The sequence below is a fragment of the Epinephelus lanceolatus genome, chromosome 17 (genome assembly GCF_041903045.1).
Source record: "Epinephelus lanceolatus isolate andai-2023 chromosome 17, ASM4190304v1, whole genome shotgun sequence".
In the NCBI taxonomy this organism is placed as follows: domain Eukaryota; kingdom Metazoa; phylum Chordata; class Actinopteri; order Perciformes; family Serranidae; genus Epinephelus; species Epinephelus lanceolatus.
In genome coordinates this window covers 21,015,031-21,030,332 of record NC_135750.1, presented here as the reverse complement: position 1 = coordinate 21,030,332, position 15,302 = coordinate 21,015,031, and the positions used below count along the sequence as shown (strand labels likewise).

The following is a 15,302-nucleotide window of genomic DNA, read 5'->3' as shown; positions in this document are numbered from 1 at the left end:
TTTACAATATACAATGTTTAATAATGTCAAATGAAGGTTTGGACTTTCATGTTACATATTTTATTCTATTGCTCTGAGTATAATACATTCCACATCACGGAAATATATTTCAACACAATACAAAATAGAGGGAGAAAACACTGTGCACCAATACTGACAGGACTACTTGTGTTAAAGTTGTATGTACATGACATAACCAAAACATTCACGGAGTGTAACAGTAACAGATTGTCTTTACATCTGTGCCTTCAGTATGGAAAGATTTGACATTTTCTTCATGGCAACCAAAGTTTTGAATTAGTAGGTGCCTCTGACTTCACTGGAGCTATGTGGAGTAAGTTCAAGATTTATTGTAATGTCGACAAAATCGCCAAAACATGATTTTTATCTAAACTGCATTATTTATTTATATCTTCAATCTGTTAACTGTGTGTTAAAGGAAATGCTTTGCGATGTTCTTGAAAAATTTGGTGTTACACTGACAAAGTTGAGGACCATTTCTGTAAAAAATAAACATGTTTTTGCATGAGAAAAGCTGACAAAAGGTCTGTTCGTTAAAGCTGAAACAAAAACCTCAAAAGCTACACTTTTCCTCTCCTCAATTTCTGTACAACTCATACCCGTCTCATCTTTGGCTAGATCTACTGGTGCGACATGTTATGGTGGTACAGCACAGTCACAAGCTGAGATACATGTTTACAGATGTCTCTAAATGCTGACTACAACCCTCCAGTTTTGTTCTTGACACTTTCGCGCCATAATTCCAAGAGCAGAAAAACACAAAGGACAAAAGCAGAAGCTAAAGCTGTTTGATTAGGAGCAATGACAGCTGCCAGACAATGAATGAAATCCTAATTAGCAGTAACCATAGTACCTTCAACATCATCCAGCACCATAAACAAATACTATCTTCAACATACACAAAAAGCTCCTTTAAAATAGCAACACAAATGCGACTACAGTAGCACAGCAAAGGTTATAAAGAGCAGATTCACCCAATACAGGAAAACACCCCAAACACAACACACAATGTCTTAGTCATGCAGTGAAGGTTTGTATCAAATATTGGAATACAATCAGTGATGTTAACTCTGAAACACTGTCCTGCAGTGCATGTGATCATGTCTCAGTGTCACAGATGGAGGTAAGGGACTCAAACAGAAGCGGTCGTCTGGGGGTTTAGTGTGTATATGAAAATATGAATGACAATAGAGAATAAAAGGTGAAAGAAGAGTTTGATATCAGTCGTTTGAAAACAATAAAGACATCCCCATTCTCATAACGAAGTGGGAAATCACAGGTCATTTATACAATTATCTGGATAGCAAATTAGAATTAAACCCTTCAGTTTTAGGATCACATAAAAACACAATCATGGTGTGTTTCAGTGCAGAAGTTGATAGCAGTTCCTTAACACTCAGTCAGTTTACTTCAAATGAATGACTGTGCAACTTCAAATTTCAGAAACCTAACCTGACATGACCACAGATGTTTGATGGAGGTGAATTTAAGTGTGAAAGTGGCCTGTGCAGTCATACTGTAGGGCAGTGTTGTAGCCAAGGCCACCTAAACCGAGACCAAGTCAAGCGTATCGAGCCCCAGTCAGGACAAGGTGAAGACCAGACCAGCACAAGTCCGACACTATATGACACACTGACGCAACAATGTGGAACATGCAAACCGTAGGCACTCCTCAAATTGATCTGAAAGATCCACATTCCCATTAAAACAACCACAGAAAACAAATGAGGATTCCTCTTCATTCACCCCTTTTACTACCATATACTGTATATGTGTGTTTGAAAAAGTGAACCATGAGAAATGTCTGGATAAAACAATGAGAAGACACTGCAGAGGTGAATTTTATGCATGGGAATATTCTTTTGTTTTCCATGAGCAAACAAACACTACAGAGCTGAAATCAACCATCTTTACTCAACACTCCTTTTTTTTACACTGGTGATTTAGTGATATCCCTGCAGGTGTAGTCTTAACCGGTCTTGAAATAAAATCCAAGAACAAGTCGAAATGTGATGGAATCCAAGTCCGAGTTGCGACATTCAAAAAGCAATCTCGAGAACTACAACGCTGCTGTGTGTTTGATTCATTTTTCTTTGACCAACACAAAACATCACTTTTTCACAAATCATCACAATTTTTTAGCCCTAAAGGTGCACTTTCTATATTTGCAGCAAACTCCTCTGCTCTTCTAGAATATGAGCAGCTGACAGTCTTCCGATGCATATATGGGGCCGTCTGGTGGATTCACTAACAGAGGCACACCTAAAAGTTAAATTCTTTGAATTTCGTCATGCATATGTGCTCCATATATTGTACATCATATATATATATATATATATATTTATAAACATATCCAAGAAAAATATACTTTTTCTTGCATAATCTTGACAGACGACACTGGGATGCATTTCCTCACAACACCATCATCACTATCTAACCACACTGAGCAGTCACGTGTTCAGTCGACAGTGTGAATGTAGCCAAACTGTCCACTTTCTCAAAGCAACAACAAAGACGTTGCACACAGTAACCCACTGCCCCGAAATAAGCTTTCAGTATTTTGACTTTGTCACGCAGCATTAGCTTCTTTCATTTGGTACAATGGGACATCAATGGCTCAACGGTGAAGATCGCTAACTAGCTGTTGCACATAAAAACCCTGCATCTCCGACTTTGAGGAAGTGCAATTAGACAGCTTTCACTTCTATTAACTCGCTTGTAAAATCCTTTAGTTCAAGTGAGGACATTAAAACCAACAAAATCTGAGTTACAAAGTTTTCACGTGACAACAACACGTGACTATTTAAAACACACAAAGGGCAAACTCAAATCGAGAGCATCATTTTGTCTTAGCAACAACATGTTGACACAACAAAGTATATTCCACCGCCTGACACAACCATCAAACGAGCACCACCACTGACAACAATCATTAATATGTCACCAAAGATTGCGACTGCACTAGTTTATAAAGTGATCTCAAATGATAAAAGGCCTTCAAAATTAGGCTGCCATGGCAACAGTACATATTTATGTTAATTAGTGTTCACTGATGCCTGTGTATGGCTGTGCTTTTGAGCTTTTGCAGTATAACGTCTACATATTTCCTTTGCCACATTGTACCTAGCACCTAATCACCTGGTCTATAAATATGAGGGTGTAAGTACACTTCAAGGACAGCTGAAGGGAGTAAGAAGCTGCACCGGTTGACAAGGAGCACAACAAAAGAGGAACTTATTCATCAAGGGTTGGACATTTCAGAGCTAATTAACACACTGGTTTTTCCTGTGTAACTACATGGTTGAAGTACTAGGTGGAAATTAATTGGTGGCAAGAATTTGAACATACTAAAGTCACCAAGCAAAAATAGGAAGAGGAAATCTAATAGGGTGAAAGTAGGGGGGGCACAAGGCAAAAAAGATTGTGTGACATTCAGAAGCAATTACAGACATGACTTACAAGCACAAGCCTTCATTTTTAACTGGAGTTACAAATAACTTATCAGAGGACTTCAAACTTGTGCGAACCTGAATGCAACATGAAAAATTGGTGAGTGAAACACAAGTCAGTAACTTCATGAACTGCCACCTCTACAGGCAGTTTTGACCAAAGGAAGACAGAAAACACACCACGACACAATTAAAAAAAAAAAAAAAAAGGAGTCTTTTCTAAGGAGTGCAATCTACGTACGCAGAGATCTGTCAGTGATCTTTCTTCTCAGAGCGTTTTATTTTCCCTTCCATTATTCTTCCATCCACGCTACACTTGGAGCAGCTCTATGCGGTTAAATTCAAAAAACGAATGCAGCAGTACACGCAACAAAAACAAAAAAATGCATAAATAAATTTAGTTTCGCCCTCCCATTTGTGCCCACAGGACAACATACATGTGTATATAACGTGTGTGTCGGGATGTCTTGTGTGTGTGCATGGAGACGTGTTGGCTGGTCCTACAGGCCCTTGTTGAAGTAGACGGTGGTGGTGCTCGGGCTGGTCTCTCGTATCCTCTCTTGCAGATCTGCTTCCAGCCCGCTCACACTCATAGAGCTGCAATGAGAGGGTTGAACATAATTACAATGCGGCAACATGTTAGATAACGCTGCCAGGCCAATTCACAGAATGGATTGTGGCTGCTGATTGCAACATGAATTGTGCATCACTTGCAATTGCTATCAGCACGTCCTCAAGGTCTGATTCACAAAAGATATTGTGCTAATAATAGTGCCACAAAGATTTGCAGCTGAGTGCAATTTGCCCTTCTGATTGCCATTATCCATTTAGCAAAGTATAAATGTTTTTGTAGCAATTTTCAGATCGTGAGCTACAAGTCCTGACCACTAGACCACTAGTCTGGGTGTGACACCCCTTACAGATGCGCTTCAGTTACTACAAACTCTCTGAAAATGCTAATCATTTCACTGTAACTGCATGTGGCTGTTAGCGCCGCTGATCTTTGCAAGTTGAACTGCTTTGCAATAAGGCTCATCTGCATTAAAAAAGGGGCCAGTTTTGAACCAAATCCTATACATATTACCTAATTTAAACATAGGAGGACTGAGACATTTGCTTTGCAGAGCAGTCAGGGGTGCATTTGAGAATTACAGTTTATTTTTGTCTCATTTGTGTAAGTTTAGCTGCCCTAAAAGCAGCACAACTCGTTGGTGAATTTGCCCGTGCTTGTACAGGAATGACCTCCTTTTCTCAGAGGAGGGTGATGATACAGTCTTTACCTTTTCTGTGGGAAGAGGGCGCAGCACAGAGGAGTTGCAAACACCAGGCTGAAAATTAAGAGAAGGAGAAGGACGTTTTAAATGCCGCCAGTTGTCTCTTTTAGTACAGATATGTGCGAGTGCATATAAAATATAATTTACTTACCACAGACCGACGAGCCCCACCTGGACCGGAGCGTTTAGAATTGGGAAGCGCTACAGGGACACAAAATCAGAGGCAATGTGACATGTTTGTCTGTCTGGACATAAGCATACAATGTACGTGTACCATGTGGAATGTCACGGGACTCTTTTCAGCCCCACAAAACACCAGCAGACCCAGTAAATCCACTGACTCAAACATAAAACCAACAGTATGACAGTCTGCTTACCCTCATGAAAGCTCTCTTCTCTAGAGCATCCATTATAACAGGGGGAATGGCTGTAAAAAATAAAGATACATCAGCTGAAGTGTTCTGATTCATGATGGACAATTTTAGACTTAAGTATACGTGCTATCCACTAAAGTGAGGTTTAATGCACAAGTAAAGTCAGGCTTTCTACACATTTTCCATTTCAAAATTCTACACTCAAATTTCCAGACTTCTTGGTAAGGTTTTCAGAACATATTTGACACGTCAGTACAAACAGCTGTATGTTTATTATGTAAATAAGTAGCTTTAAAATCGAACTGTTAACACGCTGACTATGCATGATACTTTGTTGCCAAACGATTGCCAGACGATTGTAGCTCATACAAATCAATTATCAGATTTCAGACCACACTCCTACGCAGAAAGGCTAAAGAGGACATAAACTAAGCGCTGCTACCTACAGTCATACTATTTTTTCTTAATATATTGAATAACTATTATTATGTTATAGTTCCTCCGTATTTTTTAGTCTCTTCTTTAAATAAGTACTGAAAATGACTGCATAACTCACAGAGGTTCAGTATTTGGTTATTTGTGATGCTATGTACACATGCAATTGAAAATTTTCTTTCAAACTTATTTGGTTGTGGATGTCTGGAGTTGTTTTGCAGGCTGTGATGTTCAGTCATAGAGGCAGCTCTACGTAGGAGTGTGTTTTGGCTGCGTTGGCTGCCTGCTCCGCACACCATGAGAAAAACTCTGGACCCCATGGCTGCACCAGTTGGAAACCACAGATCTATACAATCACTAGTTTCAAGGTGGGCACCCAAGATTAGTGTCACCAATTCAGTATCCCACCAAATGTTATGACGTTAAATAATGGCCACAAATTAGGTTTTGCAGGACATTATGATGTCACAGTAAAGTTGACTTTTTGGATATAAAATGACTGAATCACTTAATCATTTTATCATATTTGAAAATTGGTATGAAATTTTGTCATCAGCGCATCAATTCTTGAGTAACGGCTCAAAATGTGTTTGAGGCCACAGTGACCTTTGACCACAAGAATCTAATCAGTTCCTCCTGAGTCCAAGTAGACGAATGTGCCAAAGTTGAGGAAATTCCCTCAATGCGTTCTTGAGATATCGAGTTCAAGAGAATGGGATGATTGGATGGACAGACAACCCAAGAACGTAATGCCTCTGGCCATGGCTGTTATAATATGGGCAATAGTCTAAAAACAAAAATATTTTTCAATGCCCCCTTGTCTTTTTCCCATACTTATCCAGAACTGAAAATTCGATACTTTTCCATACTGTGTAGGAACCCTGTAAAGTAATGAGTGGCAAACATCACATATAATGTTGACTTTACCCATAGCTGGCACTGCCATGCCGATCCTTGACACCACCACCTGCACGATGGCCTGCTTGGCAGCATTGGGGGACTCTCCTAACCTGTTTCCATTCTCATCCATCACAGGGATACCGTACTTCAACTCCCTGGAGGAAACAAAATCAAAATTCATGTAGAGCAGATGCACCTGTAGCTCCCGGGGGAACAAAGCAGAGGTCTTTGGCTTTTACTTTTGAGGTCTCACCTCTGTCTCATGAAGGGAATGTTGATACAGTTAGCAGCAGCAACAGCAGCAAAGGGGACAAACCGGCTGACGATTGGGGGGAGGCGCTGCAAAGATGCAGAATCAGAAACACATTCAGACAACAAATCTCTGCACAAATATATATGCACATCAGTGTGTCTGATTTGCTTCATCTGTTCATTCACTTGAACCACAGGCATTACCTTAGCTAGAGACTTAAGGCCCAGGGCAGTGATCACAGCTCCAGTAGTAGCACTGACATAGGCCGCACCAAGCTGACTGCAAAGAGACAGATGTACGAGACACATTTCACACTTAATCATCCACTTCCTTTCTCAACAGCTCTACACAACAGAAATGACTCATTATGCCACAGCGCACGAGGTCTGCGGCCGAGACTTTATCAGGAACACTAAGGTGTGAAATTTCAAAGTAAGTTAATTCATGCTATGTGTGAAAATGCAAAGATAACAACAAGAGCATCGTCACAAATAATGATAACGCAGAGGAAGACACGATAATATTTATCCTCATGTGACATGCTTAATCCATGAATATGCATTTGCATGTTCTGAAGGCAGTCCTAGTCTTTACAAATGCATGCATCTGATGCATTTCTGCAGGATCTGAAGGATGCATTTTGTGGCACAATAAAAAAGAGTATGCATAATGCACGCTGACCTGACATGAACCAGGAGCGTATAACCTATGTCAGCATGAGTGCATGGTGACATGGGGCTGAGCATGCTTAACAGTGGAACGTAATACCGCTGTGAGGGAAGGGGAGAGGACAGCAGCTCCCACAGCCTCCTTACAGACACTAGTTTAGAGGGAGGACAGGAATGATCTAGAGTGGAAGTGAAGTGACAAGTCCTCCGTACTTCACGGTTATGGGGGCATCTCCGCTGCGGTTGGTGTAGTTGACGATAGCGTTGAAAGACTGGTTAACCCACTGCCAGAACACCACTGCTGGAGTAGTCCTGCAAACAGAGGGGACAGTGTGTTTTAAGGAAGTGAAATTTAACAACCTGTACTGTACAAAATACAATTTATGGCACTACACTAAGAGTTTGGTGACAGTGTAAACAGTGGAGCAAAAAGTAAGAGTACCTTCCTGTCTACAATTAGACATTTATATGTGCTGTTCTTCAGTCTCCACAGAAGACATAGTGTTTATTATTTTCAGCACACTGCATGTACCCTTGATTAATACTTTTTTAACACTGCAACTTACAGTTATCAAGATCATCCGTCAACCCAGCAGTTTAGTTTTGATCAAAGCTGGTATGCATAAGTGAAAGATTAAGTTATCTGTTTGTGTTGTGGAACATTTTAAACCACAGAAACACACGTGGCTAGAGATGTTGTTTCTTCATACTGCTGCTGTGAAATGTTGATCACATTGCTAGTTTTTGTCTGTATTAAAGTCACAGTTTATTCGTTTATTTAGCCGTAAATCACAGGTTAGTCTCAGATAGCTTGACACTTTGCACAACATGCAGCAACCTCAATCCATGTCGCTGTTAACCAGCAAAACAACTGCATTAATATTTTGTCCCTTTAGGAGTAAATAGAGTTTAGAAGTGGAACCTTCTTTCTGACTTGGTCTTTTTAATCACACAGGGCAGATTAATCTACCAGTATTTTACATATTCTTTCCTTTGATAAATCTTCTGATGTCTTTCGCAACTATGTGTAGAATTTAAAATTTAAGGCTTGAGCTCCCACCAGTGGTGGAATGCAAAAATGACACCCCCACTGATCAACGGTATTATCACCAGACAAACTTCAGGAAGGCAGTCATTCCAGCAGTTTAATTTCAAAATATCTTGTTTCCAAAACCTGTTGTGCAAATTTTTTATATCATAATTCTACTATTCATCAACTCTATCAGTGTGTGTATCAAGACAAACAGCAAAGCAGCGAGGGTGTTTTTTTCACGCAATTGATTTGCACGTCAATATATTTTTTTGGAACTGCTGTTTTGTATTTCTACAGACAATGCAAATATTACATAACAAAAAAAGGAAGCATTTTTTTCTGAACAGGTTTGCTCTTTCTGAGCTTTCCCACCATGAATGACATCATCAAACAATCACATTGTGCCAAACAGACGTCACATCACAACATCATAACAATGTCGGACCTGTTGCCACTGTCATATACAGTATTTGCATCCCTATCAGTGTGAATAGTTTTGATGCAAAATACTCACAGGTGAGTATTTCACATTTTCCTGCTTTTATTTGTTACGTCCCTGGTGTGTAAGAACCTTTAGACTGAGTGAGACTGAATAAAAATCTGTGAACAGCTAATATTCACTTGATAAATATCTCAAACTATTACATTAATTATTGATCAATTTGTTGTTTCAACACAAAGTTATCACATGACTTTGTCAGTTATGACATGATACTGTCCTCTCAGCTGTCCAATGAGTTATCAGTATTCAGCAGTGAGAGTGATATTTTTTATTCTTTAAGAGGATTTTCACTCTGTGCAGGGATTAAAATCTCTATTTTTATGCAGTGCTGTATTAAGGTTACATTTAAATCACATGGAAACGGTATTTTTATTCAGTATACTCTATTTTTTCTTTTTCTTCTATTCCCTGTATTTTGATAAAGCCATTTTCAGTTTGTTGTTTTTAATACACTGAATGATGTATTGACACTTCTGCTGTACCTGTAGAAGGTGAGCATGCAGCCTGTGATGGACATGTTCATCGGCACCTGAGCGGACATCCGGCCAATCACAAACATCTTCTCCCCTGTGTCAGGGTGGAAGGCGGAGTCGTAGATGTACTTGGCTCTCCAGAGCGCATCCTCCGTCAGGCCAGGCTTCACGATCCCCGCTCTGAAGAAGTCAAAACAGTGGAGTGATGTAGGATTTTACACATGTTGAAAAACAGCAGACGTCCAACAAACACAGCATATTTTTGCACTGGAACACAAGTTTGCAACATGATAATTAACAAATCAGATACACTTTCTTACTTATATAGTTTGTGAAGCAAATTGAGCGGCACAAACAATATGATAATAATTTTTAGATTGATGCTCCCCCATTAAGAAAAGGACATTTCTCCCACTGGCTTTTCCACTTCAGTGTAAGTGTAACAACTAGCCACATCACAACCTGGTTACACCAGTTCTCCTTTCTATTCACGCCTCATACTACCTCAATCTCCCTAACATTATCATTTACCCTCTAACTCCATCCTCTCATCTCCTGACCCTCTACCTGTAGTCCTCCATGATCACTCTGGCCTCCTCCAGAGTCTCAGACGACAGCAGGACGTTCCTGGGATCTGTGACCATGAAGAAGTGCTTGGCGCGCCCCATAAATGTGCCTTGGTCCCATCTTGGCTCCTTGATGTTGATGTTGAGGGACAGTTCATCAGACATCCTGGCTTCCTTTAAATAAAAGCAGCAGACATCTTTATTAGAATCCACACTATGTTACAAATACCTGTGCTGGATTCACGTGTAAATACACATATGGATGCAGAATTAATGTTTGGAATAAATGTCCTATCAGATGGAAAAACAATCAAACAGGTCCGGTTAGGTACTGTACTTCGACAGGCTGGGCCTTGTTAGAAATTTTACTGAAATGATGCTGTAATAACACCTGCATTTTTGTAAAGATTTAATGCCTTACTTATAGAAATACACACAGTATATGTTTTTTTTTTTTAAAGCCAAGGTCCTCAAATGTTGAATGCTGTCTTAACACAAGAACTTTGTCCAAATTAAATATAGTCTACAAATGTCAATGGAAATATTTTTAATACTCTGTTCTATTGACACAGTTTGGAGGATATCAGTAAGTATTGGTGATACCCAGCCGTACAGGTGAGATTATCATTATAAAAAAAAAAAAACCCTGTCTCTACAGTTAAGCCTCCACCTCAGCACCATTAATATCTCTGCTGTAGTACACAGCTAGATTGAGATGAAGCCCCCTCCCCCGTCACTGCACAACCCCGCACAACTACATACATTTCTGAGCAAAGAATCCCAAACAGACAAGTTGACCAGGTTTACATGCCATTACATGTTCTGCCTCTGTCTAAATATATTTTAAAATATGAAGGACACAGTGAGACATTGATAAAGTGCTCTAATTGTTCTCACCGAGTAAAATTCAAACCCTTTGCAGGCATGCTGTTATCTTTTCAAATTTAAGGTTCTTTAAAGTGAAAGTATGTACCAGACTGAGGCTGAACTCAAACATCTTGTATCAGCTTGAGGCTGTGAGCACAAGATAAAATGAACTACACTGAGAAACAAATGGTGCTTGAAATGTAGGTCAGCTCTCGAAGTGTTTACGTTTTTTGAATAAACCATCACATAGGGCTACAACTAATGACGATTTCCATTGTTGATTAATCTGCCCATTATTCTCTTGATTGATTAATTTTACTCTAAAATGTTAGCACATTGTGAAAAATGCCTTTTATACAAAATGCTGGTGTACGTCTCAAAAAATATTACGGTTTTGCGGTATCACAGTGTTACTTAATTCATATTATTATCAGTCCAAATGACCCTTAAAGGAATGGAAACAGAAGCATTACTGTTGGTTGAACAAACGTTTCATTACTATAATTAAAACTTGAAACCATTTTCTTAACAGAAGTATGTGTAAAAAGTCTCCCCTTTGAAAATGACCAAAATAAACGGGAGACTCAGCGTCCAATTGCGTTTCTTTTTCAGTATCATAGATAAACAAATGTACTCAGTATGATAACCATCACCTGTCATATCACAATATACCTTGCAACTGGTATGTCGCTGCAATCCTAATGTCTACCATGATTTCCTAAAGCCCAAAGTGATTTCTTGAAAAGGCTTTTTGTGTGACTAACTATTAACTATTAATTTACTGTCACTTAAGAAAAAGAAAAGCAGCAAATCCTCATATTTGAGAGGCTGGAACAAGTAAATAACAGACATTTTTCCTTGAGTAATGAAAAATGCCCATTTCTTTGCGGTTAATTGACTAAGCAAGTATTGACTAATAGTCTCAGCTCTTTACCTTTGTAAGTATTTAGCAGGTGACTGAGACACACCTCTGTGGACTGGAGTACTGTTACTAAACTATTTCAGGTATGTAGGCCATTGTGCTTATTATGCAGCAGTCCTACAGTGTTCAGGCCAAAACAAGACCATGAACACATCTGGTAACATCTACAAAATACAGATGGGTACAGGAAATACCTTCAGGGCGAGATAACAACAGAGATGGTGCATTCAAAGACAAATTTTACACATTTTACTGAACACATAAACAAGCTTTGGTTGTTGCTTTGCTCCTGTCAAATACACTTTAATAACCTAAAAGACAGAGCATCTAACTACTGACAGAGCCAAACTGGTTTGTTGTGTCACATTGAAAGTATCTGATCAAAGAAATAGCGTGACACACACGGTGACAGATGGGATTGGGGAAGTCACGACACGCTGCCGGTTCCTGTCAGCAAGCCGGCTAACGAATGCAGGCATGCTAACAAGCTAGCAAGCTAGCTGATAACACCACTGAACACACACAGTGGAGTACTGAATACCCAAACAGGACACTAACCCCAAATAACATCCCCATAACATTAAATATTAGCTAGACAAGACATTAAAACAGCATTTTCACGCCATCAAAACAAACCACTTCAGTGCTCTGTGGGTAAACTAACGTCTAGTAGCCAGCTAGCCAGGTAGTTTACAAGCTAACTACTGTGCTAGCAGTTTAGACAGCGTTACAAGGACACACATCAAGGCGGAGTAAATATTAACTTAGTCGTATCGTGGTTTAAATTCACTAAAGATGTGAATTCAGTCAGTACTGAGACTTACCTGCTGTGCTTTCTTTGTTTTTCGAAAATGTATGACCTCTCAATAACACAGCACAACCGGGTAGACCTGGGCTGCCTTCGCGTACACTGAGAAGTGTCGTAAAACACAGCTTTACCAAGGTAAATAATTTTCTGTTTCCCTACTCAACCACATTTCACCTTACACAGCACTACATCCTATATCTCACACTATTTTACACAATATAATGTCAATGTGTTATCATGTTTTGTTACATTATATACTCTATATCCTAAAGTACTTTCTCTTATACTACTATATTGATAAGTATCATTATTTACTCATATATTGGTCTGCTGTACATAGGCTACACTACACAATCTGACTTTGCAACTATCAGTCACACCACTGTCACTTGTATTGCTCAGATATGGTTTATATTTTTACTTCTATTCTCATTTTAGTTTTTATGTCTCTTATAATTTATTAACTCCTCAATTTATCTGTACTATTTCTGTCCTTGTGCTGCTGCAACAGCCACATTTCCTTTCTGGGCATTAATAAAAGACTTATCCTGTCTCCACTGCAGCGCAATGTTCATTTTTCAAAATTTGAGAAAATTCAAACAGTCAAATCAGTCGCACAGAAGTGGGAACCCAAAAATCGGAGCTTCGTTGGGGTATTGGAAAGCAGCACCATGTAGTGACACACTAGGGGCGGTGTTTGGGTGTTTGTCATGGAGGATATGAGTTGTTGGAAACCATGGGCGTGAGAGGTGGACAACATGTGATTGGCTACAAACATCTGACTGCCCCGAGGATGTTTTATGCTCAAAAGAATTTGTACAAGTGTCAGTTGATCCAGAGAAAGTCAGATGAATGTCTTTGGCTCAGCCTTCATAAGTGGCCAGAGACTCATCCAACTATTTGCTCAACATCACGTGCAATATTATGATCACTTGGCAGTGTAGTGCAATATCATTTTCTCAGAATCACGTGCAATACTACTTCTCACTGACATATCATATCATTGATTATCAGGAAACCATGTTAGTTCATTGTGAGTAACTCTGGTACCTATCTTACTTCTATTGTTACTCTAGTAGGCACTGTTTTTTGCTTTTGCTCCCTAAACACTTTATATCTTGTATATTTTAAATATTTTGACTGATATTTAATACTTTATTGAAAAACTGGGCCCAGTGTGACCTGGAAACCAACTGGTGGTTCTGGTTGTTAATGGTTTGTGAACGCTAATTGTTGTTACTGTAATTTGTGTTACTGTAATTGAAGCATTCTCTGGCACAAGAATTTCCTCCGGGATAAATAAAGTTCTACTGAATTAAAGTGAACTTGATTGAATTCAATAAAATCCTTGACTCATTATGTTTAACAAAGTTTTGGAAAGATTTAGTGGAATATCTGTAATGTAGGTCATAGTATGCAGCTGCTTTGTCTGCAATCCTTCCATTCTAATAGACATGATTCATTTTATTATATTGCATGTATGTCATTATGTTTTCTGCACTAAGTATGTACTGTGACATAAGAGGTTTTTTTTCCATAATAGGGAGTCTCAGGGGTGTCATATACAGGGAAAAGGGGGACTGATTACCCAGGGCCCAAATGGGAGGGGGGTCCTCAAAAAGCCTGAAATGAAAAGTTTGGTGTTGTTTGCAATTTTTATTTGTAATTTGCATCGTAACTAAATTAAAATTGGCTGACTAAATCTATTGAAAGACTGAACTTTGCATAAAAAATAGTGGAAGCTCTCTGCCAACCCAGTCTCATAAGTTGTTGAATACTGGCAGTGACTTCTGTGTCAGACACTGACAAAGAAAAGCCATCCTTTCACATCAGCAGGATGTGTAACGGCACCTGATGGAGTCAGGGGGGAAACATGGCAGGACTCAACATAAGTTAAGGGGGCAAAAAGTCCAAGTTGGGTGGTGGATGTACCCAACAATTATTGACTTTCACCTGGCCGGAAGGCAGGAGTTCACTTCCTGTATGACTGTAAAGCCAAACCCTGTTACTTTTTTTTCTAAATCTAACCACCTGCTTTTGTTGCCTGAACTCAACCACATGTGTGTTGGCTAAACATAACCAAGTACGTTTGTTGTGGAAGGAAAAAATGTCAATTCATGGTGCTTTATTGACATAGTATGTTTATTTTGAAAGAGACTGTATGTAAACTGTACACTTCCTGTGAAAATGGATGTGTATTTTGAAAAGACATAATGCATTTAACAGGTATCCAAGAACTTCAAACAACAGACCCACCCAGCCTACCTTGCACATCATATGTAGACATGGAAAGTCCACAACCAAGCAGCGATATGTGACAAGGTCGGAATGAGAATGTGTTGTCTCTGTGGCCCCTCTCACCCCTTAAAGGCGCAAAATGGTTCACTCCACCCCTGTGCTTGGATTCGTCTCTAAATGCAGCTTATGCTGCTGGAGAACCAATGTACACTGTCATGTCTTTCGTCAAGAGAGGGAAATCAGGGCTCCAAAAATGAAAAGAAAGAAAGACAGAAAAAGGAGCAAAAAAAAATGGTGAAAAAAATGAAAAGATGCATGAGAGAGACATGGATCAAGAAAGAAAGAGCCACACAGATACAGGGCCCAGAATTTTGTGCTACACCCTTGGAGAGTTACCTCAAAACTTCAGTTAATAGCACAGGCTATTATTTGGTTACATCACTGAAATTAACAGGCTTATATTTGGGACAGGCATCTATATGGGATGGACCTTTAATTTCTATTACACCAAACAGTTGC

At 39.3% G+C, this 15,302-nt stretch overlaps 1 protein-coding gene across 1 annotated transcript; it reads right to left on the bottom strand.

Annotated features, from left to right (window-relative positions):
• On the bottom strand, positions 1–12,646 carry sfxn3 (sideroflexin 3). The gene is made up of 11 exons (XM_033613591.2): positions 12,562–12,646; positions 9,950–10,122; positions 9,392–9,562; positions 7,588–7,686; positions 6,910–6,985; positions 6,707–6,792; positions 6,481–6,608; positions 5,122–5,171; positions 4,896–4,945; positions 4,751–4,798; positions 1–4,067 (listed from the first exon to the last, which is right to left on the bottom strand). The coding sequence occupies exons 2-11, from the start codon at positions 10,111–10,113 to the stop codon at positions 3,971–3,973; spliced, it is 969 nt and encodes a 322-aa protein (XP_033469482.2). The 5' UTR covers positions 10,114–10,122; positions 12,562–12,646; the 3' UTR covers positions 1–3,970.
• Between the last annotated feature and the right edge of the window lie 2,656 nt (positions 12,647–15,302).

What these genes read in the sequence shown, in the direction of transcription:
- sfxn3 (XM_033613591.2), bottom strand. Translation starts at nt 10,113, where the DNA reads ATGTCTGATGAACTGTCCCTCAACATCAACATCAAGGAGCCAAGATGG. An exon ending in GATGCCCCCATAACCGTGAA is followed by an intron (nt 6,986 to 7,587) that starts GTACGGAGGACT and finishes GTCTCTTTGCAG; the next exon opens with TCAGCTTGGTGCGGCCTATG. An exon ending in GCCTTAAGTCTCTAGCTAAG is followed by an intron (nt 6,793 to 6,909) that starts GTAATGCCTGTG and finishes GCATCTTTGCAG; the next exon opens with CGCCTCCCCCCAATCGTCAG.